Source organism: Anas acuta, chromosome 6 (genome assembly GCF_963932015.1).
Source record: "Anas acuta chromosome 6, bAnaAcu1.1, whole genome shotgun sequence".
NCBI classification, from domain to species: Eukaryota; Metazoa; Chordata; class Aves; order Anseriformes; family Anatidae; genus Anas; species Anas acuta.
Window position 1 is genome coordinate 29,233,254 of NC_088984.1, and position 24,680 is coordinate 29,257,933.

At 39.4% G+C, this 24,680-nt stretch overlaps 1 protein-coding gene across 3 annotated transcripts in view; it reads right to left on the reverse strand.

Moving 5' to 3' along the window:
* TRAF3IP1 (TRAF3 interacting protein 1) overlaps positions 1-24,680 on the reverse strand; it is a 44,033-nt gene that overhangs the window by 11,346 nt on the left and 8,007 nt on the right. Inside the window, exons 6-14 of one of the 3 annotated variants that reach the window (XR_011097729.1) lie at positions 24,006-24,083; positions 16,672-16,747; positions 10,950-11,048; positions 5,924-6,014; positions 5,094-5,180; positions 4,351-4,471; positions 4,165-4,201; positions 3,463-3,539; positions 1,223-1,302 (exon numbers count right to left, since the gene is read on the reverse strand). Coding sequence is in view for 2 of the 3 variants with exons in the window: in XM_068686171.1 (XP_068542272.1) it covers positions 3,463-3,539; positions 4,165-4,201; positions 4,351-4,471; positions 5,094-5,180; positions 5,924-6,014; positions 10,950-11,048; positions 16,672-16,747; positions 24,006-24,083 (666 nt within the window). In the remaining variant the exon portion in view is untranslated. The remainder of the gene's footprint in view (positions 1-1,222; positions 1,303-3,462; positions 3,540-4,164; positions 4,202-4,350; positions 4,472-5,093; positions 5,181-5,923; positions 6,015-10,949; positions 11,049-16,671; positions 16,748-24,005; positions 24,084-24,680) is intronic. The other 2 variants (XM_068686171.1, XM_068686172.1) reach the window with 2 other exon arrangements.

A 24,680-nucleotide genomic window follows, 5' to 3' on the forward strand; every position in this document is an offset into this window, starting at 1 on the left:
AGTATTCTTTCTAGTTTTCACTGGAATTTAGTTACCTTACTCCAAAATGCAGAAGTAGAATCACATTTTACTCTTCCATGCATAATACATTTTGGAATACTGTTGCATACTGATGTAGAAGATATTTCTTCTGGAGAGTTTGATGGAAAACAAATTAAACAAAAGAGCTGACAGTCTGGGGAGAAATGGTCAAATCTCAGACTGATACTGTTCCCAGCAGACTGCAGAGCTAGACCTGGCACGGAACATAGGGCTATTTAACACAACACGCTGGCCAGAGTTCGCTGACCCATTCTCACAGTCCCAGCAACTTAACGGGACTTGGTTCCACTTGCCTGCCTGGAGCACTTGGCAGGAATACACCACTTGAAACTCTTCTTTCTTTTTAATTACTTTTGCTGCCTCTCCCCAAAGAGATTCCACAGACCACTAACTATCCTTCCCAAAACCGCTGCTCTGCTCTCTCACAGGAATAACTCCCGTCGCTGTCTTCTTGGGATCTCAGGAACGTCTAGGTCACGCATAAGCATGCCAGACCCATACCTGCTACACGCTGCATGTCCGGCCCCTGAAAGACTCCTAGAGACAACATCACATTGAAAATGTTTTTTGTTGTGGTTGTTGTTTTTTTTACATTTACTTTATCCCGCATCACAGCATCTCTATCCTCCAAAATAAATCCCCAGAACTCAGTATTCTCTCCAGCTCATGTTTTCTGAGCTATATCTGTCAAGTCCCAGGCACCAGCTCTGAGCATTTTTAATCACCTTGTGCACTGATTTTCCCTCTGCTGTCAGGAAAACTATGCTTCTCCTCTCTCGATCACGACAACTTCTTCGACATAATTTGAAAAGCAGTAGCAGCAAGGAAACCTAACGCAGCAGCAGCCAGCTGCTTGGATATGAGATCAGATGATATTCCAGGAGCTTACTGCTGTATGTTGCACGTGACAGACCAGGAAGTCAGCAGGTTTTTTTTTCCAGAATTAGTTGCCCATTATCAATGCTGCTAACACAGATCAGTGCTTCAAAAAATGCAACAAAAGACAAACGAGGACTGAATGAATGTTTTAGACACTGAAACCTGGCAATGGGACTAAACAATGATTGTACGTGGACACAATTGTCCACGTGCATTTAAAAAAATCTAAGGGGTTAACAGTGAGTCATTTTAGTTAATAAAATAGGGGGAAAAAAAGAGAAAAAAAGTTCAGTACAATCACCAGAGGAAGCTTCCCGAGCATGAAATCCATGAGGTTTTGTAAATCCTCCCCATTGTCCCTTTCTACGTCCAGTGCTCAACCTGACAGGACACAATACAGAACAACACAGCCTTCAGTACAATTCTGTAGTGGCAGGAAAAATCATGAAATTAACTACTATTGCCGTCCCAAAACTTAGTCTGGAGATTGATGATGGAACAGCACCACCTAGTTACAAAACCAGGAACAGGAACAGCTGCATCTCGTGTTCTCACAAGTGCCAGCTCAACATACACTCCAGTAATGAGCTTTAGAGCTACTGCATAAACACAGCAATATCACCTTTAAACCCTTCTTTTCTCCAAACAGCTATATAAAGACAGAACTTACTCAGCAGGCAAATTTTCACATCAGACATTCATTAGAAATAGCCAACAGCACTTAAATGATCAGTACATAGGCAATACAAGCTGCATGTTTATAATAAATGGTACATAATTCAGCAACTTAGACAAAACTGTATCCGTTCATAATGGATTATGGCCAGGAGAACCAAAGGTGTTTTCCTATTTTAGAAATAATTAATTTTCTTCTTTAATCTCAGCCCTTACAATATGTGAAAGGGATTTTTGTCAGCCACGCAGGCCTGGATCTCAGACAGTCTCAAATTTCAGATAGGAAGATACCCACAGCTCTGATCTACCTCCCTGTTTTTCTCAGTGTGTTGGGGACGGCGTGAAAAAGGCTGGTTTGTGGGACAGCATAACCTACTACTAGTAAACAAGAAAGCACATAGGAGTGTGTCTACATAAGAGAAGTGTTGATTTTACCCTCCCAAAACTGCAACCCTAAAAAGTTATGGCTGTGTCACTTCTGCTGCAGATTGCTAGAAGCAACTATGAAGTAATTGCTTCTGAAAAATGAAGAACAAGTTCTAGATAAAAATATTTTTTAAACAGCCTACTGTCTACCACACTTTCAGTCCCTCAGGGACTTTTTTTTTCCAGCTGTGCATTTTACTCATTGCCAAATAACTATATTTGATAAAGTGAAAAGAGACAGTGAAATGGTCAAGGCTTCAAAACGTCACTACTGATTTCAGAGAACTATTTGAAAGAGCTTGATACTCAGCGCTGTGAGAAGTTTAACTCTTGAGGTCTGAGTCATGGCACCTTATCAAACTGCAGCGTGCCAAATCATGGATCATTCCCCCCAGAAAAAGAATATGGTTGGTAAAAAAAAAATACAATACTGAATTAACATTAAAGGAGATGTGCAATTGAAGACATAAGAGTTCTTGAAAAGTATTTGCCTTTCCAAAATGTGGTGTATCTGTCTGTATTTTTATAACAGCATTCTGAACTGCACTCCTCAACGTCTCCTCATCAGCACAACAAACTACCTCACTGATTTAAAAACTTGCCAAAGGGTCAATGGACCAAAAAACTCAATCTAACAATGCTCCCTACCTTTTGCTGCTTCTTGCAACATGAGCTTTGCAAAGCTGAAAGGGCAAAAGCTTTCCAGTTGTGACAAGAAGACATTAAAATTTTGAGTATTTCAACCATTTGCTTTTTTTTTTTTTTTTAAAAAAAACCACTGCTAGACCTTTTCTAGATCCTTTTTAAGCTGTCAATCCCCTCCCCCCCAAAGGGGAAAAAACAAAACAAAACAAAAAAAAAATCATAAAAGCCATACACCCCTAGTTCTTTCCCTTTCCCAACTGCTGGCTGGGGAAATAAAATAACATCACTTCATAGATTCAGAGTGTAACATTGGGGTATGCTAGATGTTACTAGGGTAACATCCAGTGATATGAAAACACTCTATATGGTTAACTGCACCAGAGGTCTTATTTTTTTAGGCAATGATAACAGTTGTCAGGCAACAGGACACTGTTCTTCATATGCCTAGAGGACAATTAAGATTGAAATAATAATGCTGCAGCTGTACAAATGTAAAGTATGTCCTACTACATCTAGGGCAAGGCTGAAATCAGCAGACTTTGTTCTGGAAAAAGAACAGGCTAAAGACTACCTGAAAAAGTGCTGGATTTTATTCAGGGTTTCAGTAAACACAAGAAGTCAAGTTGAGAAAGAGCACAATGCAGAGAATGTAAAGGACTGAAGGAGGAAAACAGTGGTAACATGTGAGGGAGGTAAGTTTGGTCAAAAATGGAAAAAAAAATCAGTAAGGGAGAGAAAAGGTCACTATTACAATATTTAATATTCATTATTCTTTAAAGGCCGTTACCATCTTACCCTCTCTGTTGTCTTCGATGATTTTGGTGATGATTCATAATCTTTCTTTGTTTCTAAGATCTTTTTTACAAGCCCACCTGGTGAAAATCAGTACATTTCTCAGCATTGGTTGACACTATAATATTTTCCAGAATATTCAGACAACAACATTAAAACCTACATGAACAGCATTCTGTTACGTATTTTAATTACTCAGATACAAGGTATTTTTTGATCTATTTTCTCCAGTATCTTTTTATATACACATACATATACATATTCCTTTGATAGGATTTTTTTGATACAGATAAATACATCTGCCTAAGTTACATCCAGTGTAACCAATAATGGATCAAAGTCTCTGAATCAGAGATCTAAGGTCACGAGAAAGCATTAATATTTTTAAGAACCAATATATCATTTTTTCTAGAAGCTTTTCCATAACCTGCATTCAACAACCAATCCCATCTCCTATCTCAGAGAGATGTATACAGTGAAACTGCATTTGACATCAGCTGTAAATGCTGCTGCTCAACTAAACAACATGGTATTTGATAAATATTTCCTGGTTTTCTTGCAAAAGTTGCAAGCTACTGTCCCTTCAAGAAGTTATCTTGCTACTGTATACAGCCTATTTAGTGCTCAGCACTTGGTTTAAACTCGTGGTTTTATTCTATACATTTATGTATTCAAATATATATATATAAAAGCAAACAAACATACCGTGCTTTTCATCCTCGACCAGTTCCACTTCTGGCTGCTACACATGCAGGAAAGAAAGCTTTAGTTGCAAAAAGTTGATATTGTTGTAACATATAACTAGTCAAAGAAACATTTAGCTAGAAGCTACATTAAAAAAGAAAGCTATGAAGTGTGGAAAAAGGTGCTATAATTGCAACAGTAACAGACCATTTCCATCTCTGGCATTTCAGGCACTGGCGGGGCTGCCTCCACCACAAACTGGTCATCATCATCATTAGAAATCTGCTGGTCTGTGATCACATTTGGGACTGTTTTACCACTGCCACTCCTGAAAGAGACAAAACAAAAATGAAAATCTATTAAGATCTGTCCAATCGCATTAAGATCTATTCAGAATAAAGGAGACAGCAACTCTCTCCCTTCCTCCCATAACATAAAGCAGCACGTAAAGTTCTGTCATTTCCAGTCACAATCCAATTCTGAAAACAGTCAGTCATCCTCCTCTCACAACAGGAGGAGACTCTCCTTCTGGACACACTGCTTTAGTGCTCAGCATTTAATAGAGGTCACCCATAAGCCATTTTGGCCATCATTTCAAGTGGCTGTTTCAGCCTTTTGGAGCATGGGATATTCACTGTATGTTTTACAGAACTCTTCTAGTAATAGCTTAATGTTCTAGCCTTACCTGTTTCAGAGTTCCCAAAGGCAAAAAAAAAATAAAATGTATCTTTGAACTTGCAGATGTGGCTACTAACTGTAACTTTTAGATAATGCACTGGATTTGCAGAAACAGTAAACAAATAAAGCAGGCTTGAATTTTCTAATCTGAATCAATGAGCAGTAAGGTGATTCCCCGCTAATGCTATACAGGGGCAGGGGATGGACAGAAAATATAATGTTGTGGCATGAGAGCTGGCAAAGTCTGTTCTGCCACCTCTCACGTTCCTTACCTTTCTGGAAGTAAGGCCTCTGTGCTTTCTTGACGTTTTACTATTCGAGGCGGTGCTGGTCTCGCACTGCTGGGACGGGGAATACGTCTGCAAGAACAGAGATCTTTCCATTTATATTTTAAAAGGAAGCCTCATGTGTCCCCCAGAGAGGCAGACATGCATATACAGATGAACTTAGTAATTTAGTTGATGCATAAAAACACTCAAAACATTCACAGTATATAATTCAATATAGTAATACCTTCTATCCTAATGGGAGTCTAGGAAAAATCAAAATCTAGGAAGTGTGACCTTAAAGGAAAAGATTATGATTTTGTGTAGAACCACCTCTTGATTTGTATCCAGGTTATTTTTTTAGTGAGACAACAGTAATTGCACATTAACAACAAATTTAGCATTAGAAATACATGCTGCGTTGCAAAAGGAAAAAAGCGATACAATTGCAATAGCCTTTTTTTGGGCAAAGAAAAAGTAAATCGGGATTTGAAAGTCAAGTTCATCTTACCCTTAACACAATACTTTGGAAATGCATTTGCATAATGCAATGTTCTTCTCAATAGACACTCCACACATCCCTCTTTCTTTAATAAGATTGCATCAAAGCACTTCATGGATTATGAAAATAAGTCCAAAACACTTTAAAATGTTAGTTTTGTATATAGAATGAAAGGAAAATGAACAAAATGAACCATATATGGGATAATATTTATTATTTGGTATCACAAGCAGAAACATACTGTTCCAAGTTTCCTTACTAATTTCAAATTGACTGAATTACCTCCAGACACCATCACAGCTTCATTCAGACAGAATAAAGAAAAGAAACTAACCTTTGGATAGCCTGAGGAGGAAGATCATCGGGTACTTCACCATTTTCAGATACCGCAGGCTTTTCAGGAGCAATGTTCTCTGCTTCTTCTTCTATTAAACAGAAAAAAAAAAAAAAAAGTGTTATTTTGGCTTAGCTGTCTAAGTTGCAAAGAAAAATCTAACTTTTCTTTACAACAGTACTTCAAATCTTATCAGCACTATAATTTATGCTAATGAAATAAATCACATGACAAACTTTATAAATAAAACTCTATTTGCTTATATAAAAGTTAAATATCTTATGAATTTCTAGTTTTTAGACACCTCAGAGTATTCACAATTCAAAAGGGACACAGCAAAAACGTTTAAACTTTCAGTTTTTATTTGTTTCTTAATATCGTGAAATTCCCTCATATGTTTAAATGACATCATCTCACTTGGTTCTTTCATAATTTCATGGCAATGTCTGCAGTATTTCAAGCTGCTCATTCTACAAAGTCACGAGAGGAAAAAAAAAAAAGATTTTAAAACTGTATTTCTACATTGATTTTTTAAAACCTTGATTTTATTTACATTAATTTAACTCCTTATTTTCCTTTATTGTTGGTCTTAGTTGACCCTGACCTGAACAGGGCTGAAATGGAGCAGCTGACCTCCAACAACCCCTTCCAACCTGAAGGACCCTATGGCTGGAGGATGAGTGTGTATTCTATCATCCCTCCACTCCGATGTTCTCTGTAGGGCTGACCCATTTGCTGTTGAAACTGGACAGACGATGCAGCTGACAACATGACCCCACACCTTCCAAGCTCAGGTTGGACCACCCTCCACAACAGCAGAGAAGATAAATGGCCTCTTTGCCCTGACAATCTAACTGAGCAGGCATCATTCACCACTTTCTGCTTTAATGTTGCTACAAAATACTTATGGTAGGTAAAAAGCCTTTGATATCCTTCAATTCCATCTAGAAAACTTGCTCAGATGAACTACCTGTCAGTAAGCATTGCTCTTGTGTAATGCCACACACACAAAAGACATCTCTTAACACTATTTCTCCATCCTAGCATCTCTCAGCTCTGAAATCACCAATGAATGGCACCAAAGGCCAAGCCATACTGACTTTTACAGACCCAAATCTAGGTAAAGAAAGAGTTTTCTTTCTCAGAGTGTTGTATTCCACCTCCCTAATGTGTTTGTGTATTCTCTGAACAGCCATTTCACTTGTAGGACCTTCCCATTTAAAACTACTAAGTAGTTTTACACAGTATTTTGAAGAAACTTTATCTTTAAAAAGTGTATTAATCCTACACACAGTCTACTGGAGAACATATGGAAGATACATAAATACCCTTACCTTAGAAAGCACTAGATGCACTTAACTAGTAAGCACTACTTTAGTTTTCCCTCCGTCTTACTGGTATGGGGAAAGACAACTGTGCCTCACACAAGCTGCAGTGCTCCTTGCAGTAAGGCACCAGGCCTGAGTCCAAAGGGTTTGCCCGGTTGCTGGCTGTACTTCCTATACTTCCCAGGGTGGCTCAATTAGCATAGCTGCCTAATGGGTGTGATAGGGGTTTCTAAATCCTCCTTCTGCACAGCAAAAGGCATTTTAGCACACGATGGAGATCACGAAACTACTAATGGCACAGCTTTACATCTCGTTCTGAAACACCACCACGCATCCTAGACACAGCTGGTTCCTGCAGCTCTGTGGGAAGCTCCTGCAGTCCCCTCGTGCCTCTATACACACCTGACCCCAAGAAAAAATGCCTACAAGGATCCCTATTTCTGTTTTCAAGTCAACAACTACCATCAAGCAAGGAGTGCACACTGCTAAATAATTTAGCTTTTGGAACAGCAGCAGCTGTACCCAGGGCTTCTGCTGATTTCTTGCTCTCGCTGCACCTTGACACGTATCACGCTGACTTCACACAGACAGAAAGCCGATGGCTGACAAGAATCCTTCAAGAATTCAGCTACTGTGTGTTAAAAACCGCACTCCCCTGGTTCATCCCAGCTCCAATGATGCCTCAGCACGATGCTGCGACGTGCACAGAGCCGAGCCAGAGAGGCCCTGGGGCTGCCAGGGGATTTCTACACTCACCCTTTGTTACTGGCCCAATTCTCCAGCGGTTGTAGGGGAGTTTTGGTGGAATAAAACTTTCAGTTCTAATCCAAACAGAAGCCACAAACAGGAGTAACAGAGAGCAGCAATGTCCCGCACTAACATTAAGAAAATGGAAAGTGCACATTTTATTGAACTGGTTATTAATAATAATGACCTGTAACACATTGCAAGAAGCTCCTCACAATACCTGCTTATTGTCAAGTTAAAAACCATAAAGTGCTCATAAACCATTACTTTTTTTTTTTTCCTTAGCACAGCACTTAACTGAAGCACAAAAGCACTCTCATAGAAGGCTTTTTGGTATTCTTTTAACTAAAAACTATTTGAATAAAGTCTACTCAAAGTATGCAAACACAAACTGTATTTTTATTCATTTTTTAAAAAAATCTTTAATGTATAGCATTATAGGTTAAGAGTCCCACAGAAGTGCTTTATTTATCAAAAAGCACCGCTTTATTTCTACCAGAAGTTTTTAGCTATCGTTGGTATGCTCACTGCTGGTCTTTTGTCACTATAAGCTCAACTGATCCTGAGTCACTGGCAAATCCACCTGGAAATACCAAACACACTGATTTTTCAGAGAAGCTATATGTAATCCTTAAAAATAATCTGACCAAATGAGACATGAAAAATACACACTGAACTACAACCAGCTTCTGACTCGAGATCTAGTGCCAGAGCCAGGAGAACGGGGACAAACACGAGGGATTGTTTCCAGCAACTCGCACCGCAGTGCTACAGACATCAATGTTCTTTTGGTCATTAAGCAGATCAAACATCAGAAACAAAACGTTTTTAAGAAGCCAAAAGACAGTGGAGGATCAAAACAATTGTGTGGATAGAATATCTGAATAGACAGTCCTGAAAGTTAAAGGAGCTGTGCAAAAAGGTACAACGGATGATTAAAGAGGCAAAGTTATGCCAACCTACCTTGCACTGCTACAAGCACAGGGATTGCTTTCCCTTCAAGGAGCAGTTTACACAGTCCCCAAACATAAATTAAAGGTCCAGAGGAAATTCAGAAACAGCTCACAAATTTATTTATTTATTTAGTAGCCACAAGTACTGTGCATGCTCTTGAAAACCCCATCGGAGAACGGAGTTCAGCTCCTCCCTGACTTACCTCCAAAGGCACAGCTGCTGGGGAAGGACACCAACTGTGGTTTTCAAGCAGTCTCAACACCCAGCTCCCATTTAACTCCGCTGGAGTATAAATCTAATGCATAATTAATCAACCTAAATGCTAACATGGCCCAGCTGCACAAGCAACCGATGCAGTACTTAAACATCTTGCAGGGACTGATGGATGGCATGCTTTGACAAACGGAGCCGAGTTTCAGTAGCTTCCTAAATGCTTTTGCAAGTGTAAACTGGCACTGCCACCAAAAAAATCCTGCTTCCATGCTTCCAACTCCTTCCTGTTAACACACACGTTCACCACTGCTTCAAGAATGGCCTCGACATGACCTGGTGTAAGGCGCTGCCCTCCCAGCGTCTGTGGAAAGGAGGTTCACATTTTGTATGGGTCAGGTGAGTGGCAGGAGCTGTGATGGCTCAGCTGAAGGTCCCGGCGCCTCCTGAAGCTCCCCAAGGAGGAGCCCCCCCAGGCTCTGGGCAGCCTGTGCCAGGGCTGCGGCACCCGCCCAGCAGAGCAGTGCTGCCTGGTGCTCAGAGGGAGCCTCCTGGGCTCCAGGCTGTGCCCAGGGCCTCTCAGCCTGGTGCTGGGCACTACTGGATGGAGCCTGGCTCCTCCTTCACTGCATCCTTTGGAAACTTTCATTTGCAGTTACAAGAATAATACAGAAAGAAGGAACAGATCACTTCTGACTTATGCTGATTACTGCAAAAATATTATGCATTCAACTTAGCTATCTGCAATGACTGCTGTTATAAATTGTTGTAAGTGATTTTGCATTCCAATTGTGAAAGCAATTTAATGTGTGAAAGAAATTTTCATTCCTGTAAGAACTTACAGAAAATTAAGGTTCACTAATGTACCAGTACTTTACACTCTTACTGAACAAAGCTGAAAATGCAACTTGTATTTTATACCACCTGAAAATCTGATCCAAATCAATAACGAACCTGGGGGTATTTCTCTCATACACATTCAAATTGGAAGTACAGAAATAAAAAACTGTATTCCATAACAGATGCATTCCAATGGACAAGACAGCTCCAAAAGATAAAAGGAATTAGCATAGAAGTTCTCCCAGTTGTGTAAAGTCATGCAAGTGTCTTGGCCAACTGTCTACATTTCATTGGACTGACCCAGCTATGAGGCCCTAAAGGCCACAGGTGGACTGGGAAACAGCCTTTGACCTCCCACATACATGGCATCAACTCTCCTAACTAGGTCAAGCATCTGGATCTGGAGAAAATAAAAACACAGCTTTTTGCTTTAGTGTCAGTTCTTTCTCCTACATTTTGGTTCTATTACTCCATGTATACTGTATCTGGATACAAATAACTCATTAACAATGTATGCCTTGGGAGCCATATACAACTTTAAAAAAAAATGGAGAAGTAGGAATGCAGATGGAATTTGCCTCTAAAATCCTGTAAAATGCAAACACTGAGTGAGACTCCCAAACATTTGCACAAAAAGGCAACATGCAGTGATTCACTTCTTACAAAGAACAAGTCCCCAAGGGATTCAGGTGCATTTTTCCTTGGGACGGTGTAAACTGAGAACTTGCATAAGGGTAAGAAAGGATAGAAGGATACAAGACTAGCTTGTTTATCAGGGAACACACGTTTATCCAGCCAGGACATTAATCACAACAGTTGATTAAAATACAAGGGAGCAGTTGGATTGAGTCATTTAACTTAAATCATTTTAACTGCATAGATTCAAGCTTGACCCCAAAGCACTGTAGTTAGACTTTCAAAGGCAGGCAAGCTTTTATTCTTCCTACCATTCTGTTTGACTGCAAGTCCTGGTTCAGCTTTCTCTTGCAGTTTAGCAACATTGTCCTCTGAAATCCCATCTGCCAAACTCTTCACTTCTATAGTTCCTAAAAGAAAACAGTTTACAGTTAAATGAAACCACAGACACAATAACAATTTTAAATAAAAAGCCCTGCTAAATACCTGTTAGACTTACTAGTTCTTTAAGAGCTACCCTACTTTAATAAAACATCTTGAATGCAAATAAATAATATCTAAAGTTCACAAAGGCTTTTTACATGACCACTGATTAAACTCCTTATGTTACTGCAAATTAAAGGCAATTTCTTCAACTGAGAACTGATTTAGAGGTATTTATTAGCCAAATAGCCAGTCACACAATACTGCATTTACACCTAACAAAGACTAAGTAATTACTACAATATGCAATGTTGTTTGTACACTACGTGCAATGCACAACACACTTCTGTTTGTTTCAAAGGGTTTTGCTTTAAATGCAATTCATACTAAAGCCATTAAGAAATTTCAAGCAAGAAAAGCTTATTTCCAGTATATTAATTCCACAACTTGCTGGTAATGCTAAAGAAGAATCTAATCCATCACTTTTGATGCTATCTAAAATGGTTATTTTCACTAAAAAATGAAAGACTCTTTTATTTACCAATTCTCTTAAGTTAATTCTCCCAGAGAATTCTCTTCAGAAAGAGGAAGATAGAGGAATATATCTGCAGATACAGAGAGAGGGGTACCCAAAGTGCTGCCCAAGAGTTGAACTGAGCATTTCCAAGCCACCCTGTCTGCAAACAAGTAACTGTAACACAAGGGTAAAGGACAAACTCACTGTGCCCCTATCCTCAGGCCACATTTCCACCACCAGAACAAATCAGCAAACAGTGTTGAGTGCTCAGGAAAAGATTTGCCAGACAGAGGCCTGCCTAACACTTAAGGTTGAAGTGTCCAATGCTTCCAAAAGAGTGATGCAAGTACCACAAGCAGCATAAAGCTGGTATTTTCAGGACATACAGATCAATAGCAGAGGATCTACCCATGCATCCATAATGCTGCATAGCCTGTTGCAGCAGCAATGTTGAGTTCTGCTTGCTTATGACAGAAGTAATACACAGCAGCAAATGGCCAACAGCCCTTTCGTTTACCTGTGCTGACAAAGGCCAGGGTGAGGCACCACTTAATAAATCTGAAAGAAGCATTTAAAAAAAAAAAAAATCCTCTCCAGTCTATACAGCTGTGCCACAAGGCACCCATGAGGTCTGGAGCTTTGCAGAAAAGCCATCCCAACGGTGGAAAGTGAAGTCCTTCACTCCATTAGAAAGGCAGGGTTTAATTCAGAAACTTATTACGTCATGCCATACATTAAAACAATTCCCAAGGCATCCGTTGTTGAAGATACTAACCTGCCACTGATAAACAGCTACTGGCAGAACGGGTACAGACTGTCAGAGAGATGTTGTGGGCTACACAGATGACTAATGTGATTTCCCAGGGCAGTTCACGCATTTCCTTCTGACAGTCTCCAATTACCCAGACAACTAGACCTGACATGACAAGCACTGCTTTCCCTTACTTGTAGAGCTGGCTCAGCTCTCTCTCTGGAGGCTGTTTGAGCATGTCATGAATTGTTGTTTGCTTCCCTTCTGCCTAATAAACCAATATACAGCGAGGTATGCACAACAGACAGCAGGCACGTGTGGTGACATCTCAAAATTAGCCACTGCGGTCCAGCAGGCTGGCAGGTTGCCACTGGGTTATTCCCCAAATTAGTTGTTTTAATTTCTCAGCAAAAAGGCTCGGTTTGGCTCCCTCCTGAACATACAATATAACATCCCTGAGAAACCACTGCATAGGTCACAGACTGCAAACCAAGAGCTCTTTGCATTCAAAAGCTGGGTTTATAATAATGTACTGGGTCTGGTAAAACCACCACAAATAAATTCTCCTGGTTTTCATCTCACCCTCTTCCATGGCATCAATCCTTACTACAGAACCAGCTTTTAATATTCATAGGTGGACATGCAAGTCTGTGGGCAAATTTCTTCCAATCCACACACGTGGTGTGCACACACACACCACGAGCATTACCTCCAGAAATAAGCCAACTACTTTCAGATGCACAATATTCAGTGTCTTAAAGCAAAGTTGGTCAGATCTCAATTAAGAGCTATTGTAAGTTTAAAAAAAATACGTGTTTAATTTATAAATCAACTTTTAAATTAGCAAAAAAGATCTCTACAACATGAAAACAGCTTTGCTGCAAGGCATGTTGCAATTATGAAATAATTATGGCCTTAGTAATAACATTGTCTATAAAAAAATTGTCCTAATGCCACTAGAAATTTGTTCTTAATATATAGATGTGAGCAATGATGTTACAACTTGTTTTCATTACCAGGATAGCAAACATGCTTGTAATTGCTTAACTGTCCTCCATTTTCCACTTCAGTTCTGTTTATCTAATAGGATGAATTGGCATTCACTAGCCCCTTTCTGCTCAACTGGTATGCATGTAATTATCTCCAGTTAGCATTAGAAAATACAGAAAGCTCTGATCGTCATCATTCATCACTACAGAGAACAGTGAGCAACAGGCATCAGCACAGCTCCAGAAGGTTTTTGCAACCCTCTAGATTACTTGTTGGAGCATCTGAGAGCATTACTCACCTATTGCAACTCTGCTGCACTAGAACAAAATGAGCGTTAATGCCCCCAAGTGCTTATCATATAGGTAAACTGACATTTCAGTGCACTGGCCTGCTGCATCATGAAAAAAGGAATATTTTAAAATATTTACCTTAAAGACAAAACACGGGATAAAAGGTAAATCGCGTTTCATTTATTAGAATAACTGGATAATGATTTTAAAGAAGAAAAAGAAGAAATGGTCCCATAAAACATGCCATGTCTGGTCACTGTAGTTTAGGGCCTGTCTAGGCTATAAAGAAAATATTCCATTTTGAAAATAAATAAATAAAGTTGTAGGATCAGCTAAGGATCACTAAGTAGTAAAATAAGACTACATTTAATGGAATCCAGATGGTATTTTTCAGCAACAAAATTATTAAAACCTCACAGCATGTAAGTACATGAGATGTGATATAAAATTTTCAATAACCACTAAGTTGACCTAAGCTCCTAAATAAACACTTGTTTATTTCGGAGCACGCCAAAGTGCCAGAACATTTTAAGGTACTTAAGGTGCCTAAACATCTTTTTATTTTCTCAAATTCTTTTGAAGACATGACTATTGATTGTTATGAATACGGTATCTGAGCTCTAATATAGCTTCCCTATTTCAACACGGACATTTTTAAACCCACTGAAATGCAAGCCTGAAGAAAACATGGATTCTTGGGAAGATACACAGCAACACAGCCTCTTTACATAAGGTAAAAATAGTGATATTGGGAAAGGGTGTGAAGATGCTTCATTAGTCTAAACAGAATGAGACTTTAGCCAAAATTAGCTCTTGTAACAGGTATCAGTTCACAGGTGTTATTGCATCTTCTGAAATGAGATGTTAAACTGATTTATGTACACTGACCCTTCATTAGGAATAAAACTTTAGCTGTCAAGGCACAAGACCACTGAAAGGAAACTTGAACCATAGTGAATAACCAAGTCACTGACATAAAAGTAAAAGGAAAAAGACACTTAGATACATATGGAAATTGCAGTTATGCTGTCATTATATGAGCTCTGGTTATTAGCCACTTTTGTTCCTTACCTGTGTGCTTCTCTGGGCTCTTCCTATTGGCTTATTTAAACAACAGGCTAGCTTTACTACATTTAGATCCTTTTATTCCTGTTGAAAAAGTTTAAGTACTCGGGATACTCTGAAGAGAATCTAGTTTCAAATTAGGATGCAAATACAGTATCAAATACACGTACTAACAACAGCTGGTGACATAATCAATTACAATCAATGAACCACTGTAAGAGATTATTTCCTTATTTGCAAGTCTTGCACGACTGTCTATTAGATTTAGTTAAAACCACCTCAAGACTAAAATCTTCACTTAAATCTTGCCCAGAGACAACAAGTGAACAATGAGTGGCAGACAAGCAGCGATGTTTCTCGATGATTGTACCATTTGCGTGGAGCTCCAGCGAACAAATATTTGGAAGAGGTTATCATCCAAAGGCCAGTACAAAGGCCTGTACTCCAGACCTTTACAGCCTGTATCCATGCACTTCCTAACAAACAAAACTTTCTAACAATCTCACAGCACTGTTAGCACATGTGACAGCCATGACAGACTTGACACCAAAGCAAGGACACCACCACTATGGACAACAACTGGCTGGCACAAGGTAGCCTTTTACCGCTTTTCATGTCCTGCTGATAATCCCCAGGTACTAAATAAGTATCTTACATTCCTTCCCCTGCACTCCAAGCAGGAAAGCCACAGGGTTTGGTTCCCTTCTTACATGTGGCTAAGATACTGAGGAAGATGATACAAGACAAAGATTCAGCACTGATGACACCCACACCACCTTCCCTGCTCCAGCCCAATCCACAAGGTCCCAGGCTGACACCAGTCCTCATGCAATACATTTGACAACATTGGCCAAAGTCAAAGTCAACAGATGCCATGCTCCAAAACTCAGAAGAATCTTCTCTAATCAAAGGGGTGACAATCCAGGGGTTTTAATTAACAGCTTATCTTCATCTGCTTTCCAGTTTACACTTGGATTACCGCAAGTATCTCAAGTTATGGAAATTACTCAAAAAAAGACTTGGCTTATCTTGAATTTACCCAACCATTTTTTCACCGAAAAAAGCCCAGAAAGTTGAACACAAAATTGTATGGTTTAATGTACAGCTTATCAAACAAATACATTGGGTAATTCCTTTCTGCATTGAACAGTAAAGAGTTAATTCAGAGAACGTGCCTTTTTTTTTTTTTTTTTTGACAAATACGATCTTCTAATCTATAAAGCCAAGATTTCTAAAAACCAAACACACAAGGACTTCAGATGCTTGACAAAGGATTAAGAAATTGAGAATATTAAGTCTGAATTCCCTAGCCAAATTTAGGAAGTGCACTCTTCCCAAATATTAGGAAGTGATGAAGTTAAATATTTCAGGGTTCTTAATTATATGATTAGAACCTACAGAAAAGCGTATCTAGTTTCTTTAATCTTACTAAAACTATCGTAAACAATGTATCATAAGTCTTACTTAAATAAAAATATTGTGCTGGATATTGCTTTATTCTGAGTATTTAAGGAACCTTTACATGTTCCTTTATGTAAAAGTAACATGCAATATTTTAGTACCTGAGACAATACTGTCCACATACCCTCAATAACAGAAGAGAAACAAAAATTAAGCCTCCTAAAGTTGTGCAAGGCACGTTTGTCTAACCTTGCTAGATTATGGAGCAAAAGAAACATTTTTTTTTGTGAAACTAATGGAAAAAGGAATAGCTGTAGAGCAATTAAAAGCACTTTCAGAGAGAAAACTATAAAAATCAAGACGAGGCTGAATTTATATCTGTAATTTTGCTCGCAGAAAACGACCAAACTGAACAAAGTACCACTCTCCACATACCAAATATATGCAGAAAAATTGCCTATTGGGTTCATAAACGCAGACTGAGTAAAAACAAGCACTGAAAATAATAAACAAGGATATTTAAGTATTTATCCTGTTCCAGGGTAACAATAACCCTCCAGCATATTTAATAGAAAGAATATCCTTCTCCTAGTTACCTTCTCCTCCGGGTTTGGCGTGTTGCCTTGATCCTTTTGTTGAAGGCTGCCTTGATATTCCTGCAGGACTTTCACTCTTTAAAAAAAAAAAAAAGGCACAAAAATTATATATTTTTAATATTAAAATGTATACATTTAGATATAAAATTTAATTACATATGTTGCTTTTTTGTCTACATTTATTATGTATAAAATATACATAAAAATGATGCACACATATAATAATATCTGAAATCCATTTTCCTCAGAAGAGTGCAGATGTTTTAGCTGGATACATGCTAGTTATATACATATTTTTAATTAATTTATATAATTAGATTTCACTATCGTAAAGACAACTTCCAAAAGAGAACTAAGCATCTTCAAGGCAGAGAGATTTTGCAAAACCTGCGGCACACGTGTGATGCCACTACTGGTCTTAGAGTGCTTCGCTATCAGTGAGCTACCAAAAGGGATAAAATGCTTAGCATCACTTGTGTGTTTGAGCTATATCAGACTCACAGTTCTTCTTTAATCTTCCAGAAAGCATTTTGAATTTATTTCCAGAACAGAAGCAGACACAAACAAAATCGTGACACTAGACTCACATAGACTTCTAGTCAATGGCAACTTCCCGGGACAAACTAAGAAACGGGACCTGTCAGAAGGACCAGCAAACAAGCAATGGATGACCTGAAGGAGCAAGCAGTACGGAGAGGATGATAACAGTTCAAAAGTGGAAATATAAAACTGAAGGAAAAATCAGGACATTCATGAGGACGCTGTCCTAAGTCCCAAGTGATTCAGAGAGGCCAGGAAATGAAGGCAGGCAAGCACACTCAAGTTTTTATTATTTTGTTTTCTCTGGATATAGCTTTCACTGCCTGAAGTTAAGAACAGCTGACTGACAACACTTTCTGCAAAGGCACCGTGTTACGTGCTTCAGTGGCCATAGGTCCTTGGAAAGGAACAAGTTAAATCAGCAGGTGCATTTGGCTGGAAGCTGGGAAGGTGATGTGCACGAGCTGCAGCCTCTCGAGTGATGAGAGCAGCACTGGTTCTAGGAGACAAAGCCACAAGGGTCCTCAGAGACCCGATGGGTGAATGGATAACTGAGCCTACACTCAACATTTGTTGTTAAAAAGGATGCAAACACCTCTGAGAACAACAGATGAAATACAGGTGATTTATAGAATACCACTTCGCATTTCTATGCTCTCTATTCCCTGTAATACATCCCCACATCACGTTCAAAATCCTGAACGTTTAGCACCTCGCTCCTTATCTGCTTTTTTTTTTTTTGTAATCTGTGTGAACTAATAATTCATGCAGTTTGCATTCAAGAACAGCTGCCAACTCTGCTGATAATGTTCATATTCATAACATGAATGAGAATTACATATTCTTCCATTTCTATGCAAATGTTAACATTATGTTCCAATAACACAAGTAATAGAAAACTGCCAAATTACACGATGTAAATGTAATGTTCATTTGCCGTAATATCTTATATATATGACAATGTAATAGATATGCTGTAAGGGAAAATAATACTACAAAATGTTTCAAAATACAGGATACCAGTAAGGAAATTTACTCAGACTAACTTAAATGACCATACAGGAGAGAAGCCCACCCCTACACACCTACAACAATGTACCCTCTGGCCCCGCAGGCACAGTTACATGAAGGAGATTGAAGGTTACACACCAGGAATATGGTTCTAAGTTTGATCTGAAGGCAAACGTTGCTTCTTTATACACTACAACAAACTACCAGCTCAACAGAAGCTCTCAGCAAACAAAGGGGAAGCGACACCACAAAATTATGGTACGCAAACCACGATAGGAAAGCCAGCAGCTAAGCCAGAGTCAGTTCCAGCAATTAGTTTGGGTAATTCAGAAACTACATTTTCTTCACCTTGGCAATGTAATAGAACATGCATGTTGAGAATTTCAGGAATCCAGTATTGAATCAGCCAGAACAGAGCCCTACACCCTACACTTGGCAAAAGTCTAGCCAGTAGCTCAGTATGGAGTCCTGCTTTGACGTAAATTAATTTTGACATAAAATATCTCCACTGGATTGTTACAATCGTTGTTTGACCCACAACCAAAGCTACCAATATTTTTGTTTTGCTCTTTGGGAAGCACTGCCACATTTTACAGAAATCAGATAGAAGGCCAAAACGTGCAGCGAATATTGAAGTGGTTCATTGTAATTCCTACCACCTTCGGCAATCACAGCCCTACACGAGGAGGAAAGCAAAGCTCCCATACCATCAGAGCCGGGCTCTACAGGCCTGCAGGCCACATCTGGCACACTCAAACATTGGCAGCTCCTTGGGTGATGTAATTATTAGCACAGGTGGGGAAGGAGTTGAGAATAGGTGCTGAGGCTTCTGGAGAAGTGGAGTCAGTCATTTATTTCTGTCAGGTAGTGGCTGCAAACACCGCTCGACACTTTTGTAACGCCACATGTGCACGCTGGCAACAGGTGCAAAGTAAAAGCTAAAATTTAATCACTATGGTAGCGTACAAAAACATAAATCCCACAATATTTATGACTCAAGCCTTTCCAAAGGGAGATAAAGTAGGTCATTCTTCTTCTGACAAATTCAGAGGTTCCAAGACTTTGAAAAGCAGTAAATGCAGCCATTAAAAAGAAATCTTACACTTCATCTCACACAATGCTGGAAAAAACATATTTAAGTGGAATCCGAGATGGATGTACACACACTTCCCCGTTTTGAGTAATTACATTTCTATTTGGAGAGGATACAGCAGTCTGCTGTAAACCATCCAGTCTGCTACTTTGTCCTCATTATTATATAGGTTGGTATTCACTGTAAGAGGTAAGAAAATAATAATTTGTAACATTTCAGCTGATCAGGAAGAGGAATACACTGTGACAAGACACCCTGCCAAACGGTTCATTCCTCTTGCCTTCCCTGCAGTCATCAACCTCTACATTGACGAAAGGATGTCACAAACAGCTTCTATCAATAACTTTTACACACAGATGCTTTGATTTTGGGAGGAAAACTACTGCTGAAACTCATTGACAACCCTAACGCCTGCCACTGAAGATGAGCAGAAGCACACAGAGGATGAAACTCCTGTTACAGCACTCACACAGCCTCTGGGTTTTCTTAAGATAGCAGCTGGGACCCCACGGCAGCTCACCTTTGTGGGGTAACTCTTTTTTCTGTATTACTATCATGCAGTTTGCCTTGGGGGTGAACCCACAAGGGTTTCTGCCCTCCTAACTAATTCTGTACATGCTTACATACTTCTCCAGCCATCTTCGTGCATCAACAGTCAATGGGAAAAAAACGCTGCCACCCAAGCAAAGGGGACAGCTCATTACATCAACCAGCCGCTGTAAATTGCTCCCTGTAATTTATCAGAGCCACTGATAGTTCATTAACAATATATAAGAATTACATCTCTGCAGAGGGATCTTTTTCAATCACCTCTGTTTTGACTGACTTTCCTTCTGATTAGATCCATGGTGCCAGGAGGCATGTTTGCATGTGTACTCTAAGTAACATATACATAGAAAAACAGATCTGTTACATAAATAGCACTATATATACACATACAAACACACTTTTTATTTTTGTGCAACAGGCTATTCCTCAGCACATAAACACAGCTTATTTCTAAAGCTTTTAATGCAAGCTACATATCCATCCAATACTTTCATTGCTCTTTCCCTCAAACTGCCTATATTTCCTGTCTTTATTTCTAGAACAGCCATAATTATTAATAGGCAGAATTCGTTAGTGTGCAATAGCAACATGGAAGATCTATATTTGCTAGGCTTCATTTGACTGCAGTGGTGATAAAACTAGGAAAATACTGATCAATTATCTTTTCCTGAAATAGGGGCTCACAAGATGATGTTCTGCTGTTGTTAGCTTCTGCTAATTAAAACCTCTCAAATGCAAAAAGAGTCATGAGAAAAATCCTGTTTCTCAGAATGTAAACTTTAATGTTGGATTTCTACTATGGGAGCCAATTATGAATAACTGACACCGAACAGAGTTCCAGTTCACAGCACTGGAACAAATGTATCTGAGCCATGACCGGGAGATTTCCATGGAACCTTTCTCTCTGCTGCTTCTGGGGCAGTTATGTCTTTTTTCATTCGGTGGTTGTTTCATTATACATTCTAGAAGAGTTCCAACAGAAATAGAAGTTCATTAGACGAGACTTAGAGGCTGATTCGAATGACCAGTTCCAGAGCAATACAGTTTGAACTGCAAAAATAAAAGTTATTATAGAAGTGGCCAAAAGTGACAGGATATTGCAAAAAGCTTTAGCCAAAAGTTTCAGCAGCCATCTGTAAAATGGAAGAGACTTTTCCAACGTGTTTTGCCTTAGGGGTAAAATGACATACCTATTCAGCAGCCACTTTCAGATAAACAGCACCATACGCTCCAAAGGTCTACAGCTTGAATCACCTCTTTTTAAAATACAAAGTTATCTTCGTTATTTTGTAGCATGACTGACTGAGCTTCTAAGTGTCCATTTGAAACAAGATTTCTACCTGGACTGAGAGTTCACAGCTAGCAGTGGTCACAGTGTGGTATGCAACAGCTAGCCTTCAGGCAGAAAGGAGTCTCCTTCCGTTTGCCATGTGTTAGCCAAATGTTTCTCCTTAATTTCTACTTAGAGTTGCTTTCTTTTAGTTCCAGAAAATCATGGATAGCCACATGATGACTATTACATGCCGGGTAACATGCACTTTCTTCAGTACAAGGAAAATACATTTTAAAAAAATTCAACCTGTGAAATTTAAATTGCATTTTAAGGCTAGCTTTGGATAACTTGCTGCAAGAAAAAATGAAAACTTAATGAGTAAAGATAGACTCTTATCTAGACTCCTAACCTCAAAGGAGCAAAGGCAGGAATTAAACTTTGCTGTATGTGTACAATATTAAAAAAAATATCAAAATTAACTTGGTCTCTAAAGTAAATGCAGCATAGAATCCATTCAGCCTGAAATTCCATGGATATCTCAAATTAAATAAAAGCTCCAATTTCCACATTGTTTCCACATCCTTATGCTGCAAAACAGGCAGCATGTCTGAAGGAAGGACCTGTTTGAAAAATAGCGAAAACAAGACAAAATCAAGTGGAAGATGAATGGCACACTACAACATAAAGCCAAGAAAGGCTAGGTTTGGAAAGAAAGAGAAGCTGTGGCTAGCTGAGCACAAGGAGCAGGACTAGAAGCCAGAGATATGTAACTGGACACAACAGGAGCAATCCAGAAAAGAAGAGGTCAGTCCCTAGGGCAGAAGAGAGCAGGCATCATGTTAGGCACTGGCTATATCAGACACTGCTTGAGGGGGGCTGTTTCAAGTTGTTTCACTTGCTGTGTATAATAATTACAACAAGATGGATGCTAAAGATTTATTAATTATGCAGCAGACACTACCAAATAATACAATTAAATACTCTTCAAGTGCATAAACACATAAATTGTTTCCTTTCTTTTTAATACATTTGTTTCGCTGCCACATGACTTAAATGGTATTACAGTAAATCCCTGGAAATAAAGGCATTATCCTGCTGTGAAACTACGGCGAGGAAAGGAAGATCAACCCCAGTCCATTAAGATGCACTTCCCAATTATTTCATGCTGGAAATGATTCACTCACTTTGCACAGCCATCCCAGCTCTCCAGCTTTAAAGATTCATTGGAAACATTCTCATTTCGTTCCTCTCTTCCAGTCTTAACTAGGTGACCATTTGTCATGCACTAGTCTAAAGTGTATGTTTTCATCACCTAAAAGCTAAGCACTGTCTACTGTTACGCAAGCAAGTAAAGGAAAAGCATGTCATCTAGATTTAAGGTAGTAAACCAACATGCCTTGGAATCACTCCCAAAAGCACTTAAGACGGGAAATGAAACTTTACTGCCCCAGTGTATTATAGTGGTGCCCAAGAGCACTACGATAGTTTGGGATGAGGCTCAGAATTTCCATTAGAGACCCAATTTGCAGGAAGTTTAACTTGGCCATGAATATCTGCTTCAGGCTAAAAACTATTTTATAAGCTCTCCCTCCAAGTGCCAATAATTTAAAAAGTTTGGTTGGATTTCAGTCAAAGAATGGCTATAAATTTGTCATCTCATGCAGAAGACACAATGATGTCAGTGGCCCACAGACTCCCAACAGAGACTCCTGCTAGACTTGGGATCCTGCCGATTTCTTCCTAGCCTGAACTACTTTAGGTTAATTTATTGAAGGCTCACTCTTTAAACATTTAGCCAGATGGCTTCATAATTCCCCGACTTGCCTCAGGTCATCAAGAAGCAGCAGATGCAGACAATGGTATCACAAGCAACAGCTACTGTTCAGAGGCAGGCAGTGAATTCCTATTCTGCCCTACCATCAGCCAGCTGCAAAACACAGGCTCAATGCAACACTGGATTCATTTTCTTTCCAACACAGCAACTTCTATTAAAGTCCCTCTCCTGGTTTTGGGACAGGTATTCATCTTCTTCATAGTATCTGGTGCGGTGCTGTGTTTTGGATTTAGGATGAGAATAATGCTGACAGCACCCGGATGGTTCAGTTGCTGCAGAGCAGCGCTTGCACAGAGCCAGGGCCTGCTCTGTACCTTGTGCTGCTCCAACAACAAGTGGCTGGAGGTGCACAGGGGGCTGGAAGAGGACACAGGCAGGACAGCTGGCCCAGGCTGCCACAGGGACACCCCATAGCCACAGGACTAGGGGGCTGGCTAGGGCTGGGGGGCTGCCATTGCTCAGGGACTGGCTAGACATTGATCAGATGGTGGTGAGCGAGTGTGTTTTGCATCACTTAGATTTTTCCTTTCTTCTTTTTTATTTTTTCCTCCTCTTTCTCTCTTATTAAGCTGTCTTTACCTCAACCCAATAGTTATCGCACTTTTACCTTTCTCAGTTCTCTCCCCCATCTTGCTGCAGGGGGAGCAAGCAAGCAGCTGCGTGCTGCTGGGCTGCCTGCTGGCCTAAACCACAACAGTACCATAAACAAACAAGCAAATATACGACAGCGTTGTAGGGAAGATTCAGAAGAATAGGGAGAAAACTTTGAACAAATAAACATTTTTTCTGAAGTACTCAACATATCAATAACTAGAACTAAAAATCTGGAAATCAAAATAAACTGATTAGGCTTTTTTAGCCAAGCTATGAGAAATTTTAAAACAAGCAAGAATCAGACAAGCACCTGTTTTAGAGCCCTAAAACTCAGCATCTGCCTATATTTCAATCTGACTTTCATTAGATGCAGATTTCCAAACCATTCTGAAATGTAACACTCTCAACAATCACCTTCCCAGATCTTCTATGCTACTAACCTCATTATCTGGCTGGCACTTGCTGTTTTTAGTTGGCCTCTGCAATTTTCTAAGCTTGGATTCCTCAGAATCTGTGGACTAAAAACAAGTAATTGCTTTAGATTCTGTGTGCTGAGGAGCAAGCTACTTACCTGAATTACATGAAAGGGGAAAAAAGAATAACATTGTAATGTGCTCAGTTCTGCTGTGTACTCATCCATCTACATACCCTCTTTACCTTGCCTGGCTCTCTTTAAGCCTAATGGAGTAAAATTAAACACTATTTATATCCAGAAGCCTCAAAGCCAGCAAGCAAGTACTGCCAGAAGTGCTTTCTCAGTTGTAACAAAAAATTAAGCTACCTCCTAACAGCAGCATCATCGATATCCATTAATCCTGAATTTCTACCTTGAACCAGCAAACAAAAGAACAAAGGCAAGCAACAAATGTTTAGACAAAGATTTGAATATTAAAAGGCAATGAAGAGATGGCTTTTAAGGCACTTTAGGACTTCACACTGAGACCTGAAGTAAGTTGCAGTGGCAGATGTGTTCCTTCTCAAGGGTGCAACACATGCACAGTCGACCACAAACAGAGCACCCTTGCTAAAAGGAAATGATTTGACCCAAATGGGGCTTCCCAACAATTCTTTCAAGAAAAAAAAAATGAAGAACTAGAAATGAAGACTAGAAAGTC